Source organism: Rhagoletis zephyria, unplaced genomic scaffold (assembly GCF_001687245.7).
Source record: "Rhagoletis zephyria isolate East Lansing unplaced genomic scaffold, Rhagoletis_zephyria_1.1 Rzeph_scaffold_19062, whole genome shotgun sequence".
NCBI lineage: Eukaryota > Metazoa > Arthropoda > Insecta > Diptera > Tephritidae > Rhagoletis > Rhagoletis zephyria.
The window spans coordinates 1-9,465 of record NW_016176122.1 but is presented as its reverse complement, the minus strand read 5'-3'; the positions used below and the strand labels follow the sequence as shown (position 1 = coordinate 9,465).

The 9,465-nt window shown below is 37.2% G+C and overlaps 1 protein-coding gene across 1 annotated transcript; it reads right to left on the bottom strand.

Annotated features, from left to right (window-relative positions):
- Window positions 1–112: 112 nt before the first annotated feature.
- On the bottom strand, window positions 113–9,465 carry LOC108380375 (transcription factor SPT20 homolog; the record flags this gene model as incomplete). Its single annotated transcript, XM_017636745.1, has 2 exons — window positions 9,394–9,465; window positions 113–841 (listed from the first exon to the last, which is right to left on the bottom strand). A coding segment is annotated over exon 2 (680 nt), but the record flags the coding sequence as incomplete, so codon positions are not given.

The window sequence follows — 9,465 nt, the reverse complement described above, 5'->3', positions numbered from 1 at the left end:
GATTGTAGGTGGCGCCACCACCACATTATGATTCATCATTTTCACCGAATGTTGCTGTTGCTGTAGCTGCAAATGTTGCTGTTGTTGTTGTTGCTGTTGCTGTTGCTGTTGCTGTTGCTGTTGCTGTTGCGCTTGCAACTGCTGCTGGTGTTGTTGCTGCTGCTGTTGCAACTGCTGCTGGTGATGTTGCTGCATTGCTGCAGTATTGTGCTGGTGCTGCTGCGGCTGCGGCTGCGGCTGATAAGAATTTATCTGTTGGCCGCCGCGTGTTGCACTATTGCAAGCAGCAAGGGTTGGTGCGCCATTTACCATACCAGCTGGTAAAGCTTGCAGCTGTTGCTGTTGCTGCTGTCTTTGTAGCTGCTGTTGCTGCTGCTGTATTTGTTGTTGTTGAGCAAACATTTGCGCATTGGAAGCAACACGCGTGGTATATTTTGTGGCGCGTAGTTGCTGTGACGTTGGCTGTTGTGTATGGTGTTGAAGCTGTACTTGCTGCTGCTGTTGCAGCAATTGCTGTTGACCATTATTCATGTGCTGCAATTGCAATTGTATATGTTGCTGCATTTGCTGTTCTTGTTGATGTTGCTGCTGCTGTTGTTGCAACTGCGTCGGCAATGCTTGTTGTTGTTGTTGCAACGTCAGTGCATTTTGTTGGTGTTGTTGTTGATGATGTTTCATTGATTGCTGAAAAGGCTGACGCAGCGCAATCACATTTAATTCCTGCTGTGGTTGTTGCTGTTGTTGATGGTGTTGTTGCTGATGCAATTGTTGGCCAGCACTCGCAGCAGCCATTCTACGTAAGCGGAAATTACCGTTTAAATAAGACTAAACGAAAGGTGTTCTGGAATGGAACAAAAAAGGGGAAAAATCAATTTAATTTGGTTACAGTTACTGTAGCGAATAGGCATATGTACATAGATAGATAGATAATATACTGCGAAAGTAGATCTACTCTGCCCTCAACTCATCACCACACCTCACCCTGGAGATTATATCTGCAATATATACACAATTATTACAATATTTGCATTTCTACCTCTTAATCTCACTTTAACGTCAAAGCCATTTATGAACTGAAAAATCCATTAATTTTTGTTACTTTTCAATAAAGTGCCGAAATCGACAGCGAACTCGCACAATATAGTTCTGCCTTTCAACGCCAGCTACCTGCTTATACTTTTGCTGGAGGCACAACAAGGAAATGCTTAAATGAGGCACGTATGGATACACACACATAATATTTGAATATTTTGTTTAAGTGTTTGTTATTATTCTTCCCAATTTAGCCTTCTAATCCGGCGCAGGTAGTTTTGTTTGGCTGCCAATGATGGGTTTATTCTGCCTTCGCTTTCAAGTATTGCGCGCTGATGACTACATTGTGGATTATCTTCAATCAGTACGGGATATTCCCAATATTTTTTCCGATACATTAATTTTGTGAAATTTCAATGAGTCAGTAAAAATTGTTCCATAAGCAAAGCGGATTATGTATGCCACTGGCGTTGAAGTCGCATTTCCTAAGCATTGTTTATTTTAAGTCGATTAAAAAAAATGTGTTTTCATGTACATATAAACCTTTCTACAATTTTGGGAACACACAAGTGGTTTTCAGAGGATAAGTATTGTCGCTATATATACCCAGTACGGAAAGAAACTAGTTTAGATATCGATCTTCAGCTAGTTTTTTACCCACCACAACTAGTTGAAGATCTGACTGTCTTCCTTGTAACGAACTGTTGACATCAACATGGCGATGTCCTAGGCATCAGTGTATAATACGACTCTGCATATGATTTCAACTACTTTAAAACACAGTCAGTATATTTCTTTTATAGATGACTTTTCGTACTGAAATAGTTAATTGCCCACAGTTAGATGATTTCACAACTAATATTGAAATATTTGCAAAGATATGTAGCAAAAGTGTAAGCTATTGGTTTATCTCAATGAGGCTGCTAGGTAATTATACATAAATTTAAAGTTAGTTGCTACATAAGTAGAAATAAATTAATTTTTGTGAGATAATTGAATGGGCTACGCTGTACTGGGTATGTACAAGCTACTCATATATATAGTTTTTAATGTACACATTTCTGGTTATCATCTGTTGACAGATACGAAATTAGATCATCTCTCTTCACTTAACTTGTTTATGCATGCGTACATACATATAATGTGTACCATATGTGACATACACAAATAAAAAATTTTGAAACAAGTGTTTTGTCATAAAATTGTAGTCGCCATATTGCAAGAAGTCACCCTTGTATGGAAGTTAAAATATCTTTCTTAAGTATTTTTACTAGAGAATTAAAAATTACAATAAAGATGGCAAAACGCAGTAACCCATGGTGAAATTATGTATGTATGTATAGTATATACAGTTAGAATCAGTAGACCACATACATAACTGTAAATATCTTAATTTCGGTGATGTCCACTTGGGAACATCCATAAAATATTCTTTAGGCAAAATGTGAAATGGGAACAAATTTTACTGCTTTTAATTATTTTTGTACTTAATTTTGATAATTTGTCTGTCCAATAATTTCATTTTATAATTTAATTAATTTTTTTTATTTTTCGAATGAATCTTTGGCATGAGACAGGAAAAAATCGAGGAGCGGCAAGATAAAATCGAAGCGCTAATTAAGGAGAAACAGGACAATGTCGAAGCTTAGGTGCATGATCATGAAAATCGCCTCCGATTTTGCAGTTGAATCGTCCAGCCACTTCGACTAACGCTCGACAGGTAAAAACTCAATACTTTGACGGCACGATCCCCTTCCAGGTCTTTAAGATCTAGTACGAGAAGACGGCCACAGCAAACCATTGAAGCATGGAAGATAAATCCGTTGCGCAATTCGTTGCCTGAAGCGGAAATCTGGCAGACTATTCCCGACTGTAAAAGAAACAGTTACGATGCGTTGATGGGCGGGGTGGAGAAACGTTATGGTGGCGAGCGCAGGAGACAGATTTACCAGATGGAGCTGGAGAATCGCTACCAAAAAGGCAACGACAGTCTACAGGAATTCGCTTCTGATATTTGGAGGTTCGCTGACTTGGCAATTGGAAACCCAACCGGTGTGAACACCCCGAAAAGGTAAAAATCCAGAGATTTATAAACGGTATGCGGGACATGTATTCCGTGCGAGAGACATATGCGAATCCAAGGTCAATATTTACTGAAACTGTCTCAAGACATAGGAAATGCCGGTGGTCTTAAGTAGACCAGCTCATAAATCCCACCCACCGAACGAGACAAATGAAATTCTGAAGAAGATAATCAAACTGCTGCCGGGAAAAACATGGCACTGATTAACATTTAAAACGTGGAACCAACAGGAACAAAAATTTCGGCAGGACGCAAACGCAGAGCTGCAAAAGGTGAACCAGTCTTCAGTCAGTCGTTAAACAAAATCGAGCCAGAAGGAAAGGGCGCGCGCTTTCCCTAGCAGTTGAAGACCCCATAATCTCCGTCTCACAAATTGGCCGAAAAGCGAGCCACCTTACTGTTGGTGAATGTGTGAATTGGCAAGAGCGAGTGCTGTCAATAGATACTGAAGCATCACATTCCATTATTCGACCTAATCTGGCCACTTGGTACGTGAAACCACCACCTGGGGCAAATTTCCAGACTGAAACTGGTGAGCGCAACCAAGTGTTAGGAAAAGTACCATGCGAGGTAATAATCGGGGATGAGGCCTCGTAACACAAGTGTATAGTGGCAGGCATTGTGGATGATGTCGTGATCGGCGTGGACTTTCTACTTGGCCAAGGCATGAAGATTGACCTTCAGGGAATTATTCTGACATATCGCGACAGGGAAGTGCCACTTAAGGCCTGTTACGACAACTAGTACTGCAGCAGATGGTTGCTCTTAGAAGAAGGCCCGAAGATTCCAGCAGCAACGGAAGCGGTTAGTTAGGCAGAGGTAAGCAGCGATGGATATGGAGTCATTTTGATAGGAAAAGGAAGCGGTTCAGCGATACAGGAAAAGCGGCACGGTCTCCAACTCATTGAAAGGTCACCACGAGGATGAGGTCATGGTAAGCCCATTAGATGTTTAACAGGCAGTGGTCTCGGCAAAGAGCCAGTGAACCACGTTTCAATGGTGATACGTCGGTGTGCGAAAATGGCGGCAGCAGTGGGCGCGTTCCGAAGTACCCAGGAAAAGGTTGTGGTCGGCAGAGAGAAAGTTGACATCGACGGAAGATCGAGATGCGAGTTTAGTTGTAAAACAGAAAGCTACGAGTACAGAGATCAATTGCGTTAGCAAGTATTGTAAATACAGAATTGCTTTTGTAAATACAGAATTGCCTTAACAAGTATTGTAAAGTGTTTGTTTTACATAATAGTTGTACTGTAACTTGAGCGTTTATTTAACAATCCAGTGGAATCAACCTGAAGGACTAATTCAAACTGACACTGCTTTTAGAAGAGCCTTCGCCAAGGCACTTCAGAGGGCATCTTTACGAAATCCATAGGTTCATAAAACAATCTATGGACCCAACTGCCTAGCGACATGCCTTAAACGGCATTTATTGGGAATCGGTCTTTAGTTACATAGACTCTCGATTTGTGAATGCCGTTTTGGGTACACAACCTACCGACGTGGACGGGACGGAACTTTCTCTGCCCCGGGAGACTCGCCCCACAATAGCCCAATTTCACTCTGGATATTGCAGCAGGTTAAACTCGTACCTGAACAGAGTGAATTAAGATGTGCCCAACGAGTGATTGGCATGCGGAGAATCGCCACATAACTCACGGCACCTCTTCGCATCCCCCAAAACCCCACCCAGCTAACGCCCCGGTCCCTAAGGACGGACCCTGCGGAAGTTTCGCACTTCCTGGGCCTCCCCTTGGCTGAGCCTGACGAAAACATTGACGAATGAGCCGACTCGAGAGGTTCAGTAGCAGCTACAACAACAACGACTAATTTAAAGAGAATCGTTACATTATTTACAGCAACATGGCTTAAAACATTTTTTTGGCTTTTACATATCGTCGTTTAAAGTATAAAACCGCGTATCAACAAAATGCAAAACCGCGTATGTGGGGTTACAAAATTCCAGAGAGTAAAAACACTCATATTTCAAAATGGTTATCTTTTTTATAAAGCAATCGCATTTCTGGCTACTATATTTCAGGACGAATAGATAAGGATTGAGCCAAGAGCTTGTGTGAGCAAATCCAATTTTTGGCAGCAAATGTCAGGTACGCGGGTTTTCAGAATGACGATACGCGGTTTTGTACTTTCAACGACGATATGTAAGTATTAAGATATAAAAGAAAAATACACGCTGCCGCAACGATAGAAATATTAAAATTAATTTTCGCCTGCCTATTTGGGAATGCCAAATGCATAAAGCAATACATATCGGGCCCATTAATATCTTGTTTCGGGCCCAATAGTATCTTATTTCTCAAACAGGAACCAACAACAAACTATTACAAAATTTCATTGAAAAAGCTTGGATAGGGAATCTAAAGAAACTACATGAAAAGTTATATGAAAAGAAATAATTTCTAAGCAAGCTAGTAATTTTTAGACCTAAACACAGCGGCAGTACCACGCATTTTCTTCCATACAAAGTAATTTTTATTTGGAAAGAGTGCATAACACCGTCAGAAAAATATTAAAATGCGTGGACTTGGGATGAAAGTTTGTGGAATTTTTATAATTTTTTAGCAAAGTCTGAAATTTAGATTTATATGGTATTTGTTAGATAAAGAGCTAATATTTATATATAAAAATCAAAAGTACTCAAAACTGGTAACTACTTATGTTGATGTGCTATCGTTTGTCGCGGGGTGTACATATATATTAAGATGTTTAAGCTAGGGAGTTAATACACAATGAATAGAATGGTCATCTCATCTTATCTTATAAGTATAATACGCGAAGGGATTTTTTGTCCAGATCTGCAAGGATTGTTCGATTTTCAAAAATGAGGTATCAATTGAAAGAGTTTGGGTTGTAAATGTGCAATACGGTTTTACTCTTTCTAAATAAAAGAGATGCCAACTGTTAAACAATCACTCTGAAATTATTTAATAATTACTTAATGCCATCAGATCTGCACCGTTAGGTCGATTTTCTAAAGTGAGCTGTCAAATTAATGAGTTTGGGCAATAAAGTTTTACTTTTTCGAGAAAAAAGTTGCCACCTTTAAAGAAACTTTAATTAAAATTATTTAAAAAGTGAAACCAATTATTTCAAAATGGGTATCAATCGTTTGAAAAACTTTGTTTCTTAACTTTAGTGTATGAGGGTTGCCACCGGTTTAAAAAATCAAATTCAATTTGAATTAAGGGAATTACGTAATAGAAATATATGCATACCACCATATGGGCACCAGGTGAAAGGAGTATGCGAAGGTAATAGCTTTTAAATATCCTGAAGAGGGTTGGCCTCACTTTGAAGAGTTGAATTTAGTTAACTTATATGCAAGTTATTGGAAATATGAAAATACGGGTTTCAAGTGGAAGAGCGTTGAGATATATTTGAAAGTGATATTCGAATTATTTAACAAGTTGGATGAATTGTTAAAAGCTGGGTATTAGTTTTAAGGAGTTTTTAAAGGCTTTATATCTAAAATTTATATATACACTCAGAAAAAAGTCAGCCAAATATATTTCTAGCAACACATGATTTGGTAACTATAACCAAATAATGTGACTATAACTAAATCATGTGTTGAGAAAAACATATTTAGTTGACGTAACTAAACTCTTTTCTCAGTGTAGGCGGGTGGTCACCTGTTTAAAAAATCAACTTAATTAAAGCAATTGGGTACTCAATTGGAATATGTAACACAATCTAGGTGTCAAGCGAGAGAGATTGTAGAAAGTTTTAGTTTGATTCCCACCTCTTTGAAGTTTCGAATTTAGTTAATTTATACGCAAAGTATTTGAAATATTAAAATATTGATGTCAAACGAAAGAGTGATAAGAAATCTTTAGTTTGAACATTAGGAATGTTTTTGTGATATTTAAAACGGGTTTTTACACCTGTTAGGAAAACAAACTTAATTATTAAAATATGGGCGTCAATCGGAATGGGTTAGAAAAGGATTTATATCTGAAATATATTTAGGAGGGTGCCACATCTTCAAACCCTCAAATTCAACTTTATCATTAGTTAATTAAAATATATGTACGTCAGTCGATAGAGACGTATGTATGTCTGGTTATCACTACCACTACACTATCGACGATTTCGACATCATGCATGTAACATGTGATCGATAAAGCAGTAGTTGTGCTTAACCGGAGCTTCTACCTCCGATTTGTGCTAATCAGACATTGAACAACCGGCCCTTAATTTGAAAATTTCTTTGATTAGGTATACGAGAAGGAATTTTTTGTGAAATTCATTAGATTTGCACCGTTCTTTCGATTTGCAAAAGTCAGAAGGAAAATTAAAGACATTGGCCTTTAGATTTGCGATAAGGTTTTAATTTTTAAATGGGACACTCGAATCGCTTATGACTCTGACTATCATTTGGAATAGTTTTTAGTGTTTTGGAACTCAATTTTAGGCATTTTAACGCCATACGGGTTCACTAGTACATATATAATACTCGAAGCAATTTTTTGTCCGGGTCATCAGACTTGCGCCGTTCCTTGGAATTTCAAAAATGAGATGTCAAATTAAAAGACTTGACCTGTAGATGTGCAATAAGGCTTTATTTTTTTCGAAAACAGGTGTCACCCCTTAAAAAATTTAATTAAAATCATTTAATAATCAATGCCATCACATACGCACCCTTTGTTCGATTTTCAAAAATGAGTTGTAAAATTAAAGGGATTGGTCAGTAGATGTACAGTAAGCTTCACTTTTTCGAGAATAGTTAAGTACCACCATTTTTAAAAAAATTATTGAAAAATTTAAATGAATTATTACAATATGGGCATCAATCTAAAGGGTTTGGAAAAGGCTTTATTTGTTATCTACATGTAAAAGGTTTGCCACCTTTTTAAAATCAAAATTCAATTTGAATTAAAGGAATTAGGTTTTAGAAATATGTATCACCTTTCGGGCGCCAGACGAAAGGAGTATAAGAAGGTAATAGTTTGTACTTAAATATTTTTAAAAGAGTTGCCACTTGTTTGAAAAGTCGAACTTAGTTAACTTATATACAATGAAATATTAAAATATTGCAAACGAAAGATTGGTAAGATATTTTTACTCTGAACACTAAGATAACTTTTAAGATATTTGAATAGTGGTGCCACCTGGAGAAGAAGTTAGATTCAAATTATTTAATAAGTTAAATTAATTATTAAAAGATTCGCTTGGGTTTTGCAATTTGCAATGGGTTCGCAATGGAGTTCTTCCTCAAATGTATTCAGGAGATTTGCCACGTGTTTAAAAATTTGAATTCAACTTGATTCATTATGTCAGACGAAGGATATTCAAAGAAGTTTTAGCTTGAAAATTCTTTTTGCCACCTGTTTGAGAAGGCGAAATTAGGTAATAGAAATATGTATCACAATTTTGGTGTCTGACGAAAGAGGTAGAAGAAGATTTTAATTTGAAAATACTTTTAATAGGGTTGCCAACTTTTGAAATCTCGAATTTAGTTATCTTATACACAAGTTATATGAAATATCGAAATATGGTTGTCAAACGAAAGAGTGTTAAGATATCTTTAGTGTGAACACTAAGGGCCGGTTGTTCAATGTCTGATTAGCACAAATCGGAGGTAGAAGCTCCGGTTAAATACGACTGCTGTATCGATCACATGTTGTATGCATGATGTCGAAAACGTCAATAATGATGTTTAACCGGCAAGTAGTGATAACCAACATTGAACAAGCGGCCCTAAGATTTTTTGCGGCGATTGGAGATGGTTGCCACCTGCTTAATAAATTAAGTTTAGCTTATTTAAGAAGCTAAATGAATTATGTCAAATATAAGAATATGAATCTAAACGGTTTGAAATGATTTTATTTCTGAAATATATATTAGGAGGGTGGCCACATGTTTAAAAAATCAAATTTCTTTTAATTCATAAGTTAATTAAAATGTGTTACACAATGTCAGACAGATTTAGGAACTTTCGTAAAGGCTTCCCACCTTTTTTTTGTAAAGGTCATTAGATTTGCGCCGTTCTTTCGAATTTCAAAATATTAAAGTTCAAATTAAATACGTTGACCTGTAGATATGCGATGTTGTTTGAAATTTAATGATATATAAACCTCACTATGCGAGACATGCCTTCATTCATAAACGGCTGCACGCTCTGACTAACATTTGGAATAGTTTTAAGGTTTTTGAAATTAAAATTTGGGGATTTTGCCGCCATGCGGGTCTACTAGTTTAGATAAAATGTACATATATCCATACATAAGTATGTACCTACATATGTAACACCCACTCACCTGTTTATGCAATAATTGTTTGAATTCACTCGGCAATCGCTTCATATTCCAACAACATGGGCATTTTGAACA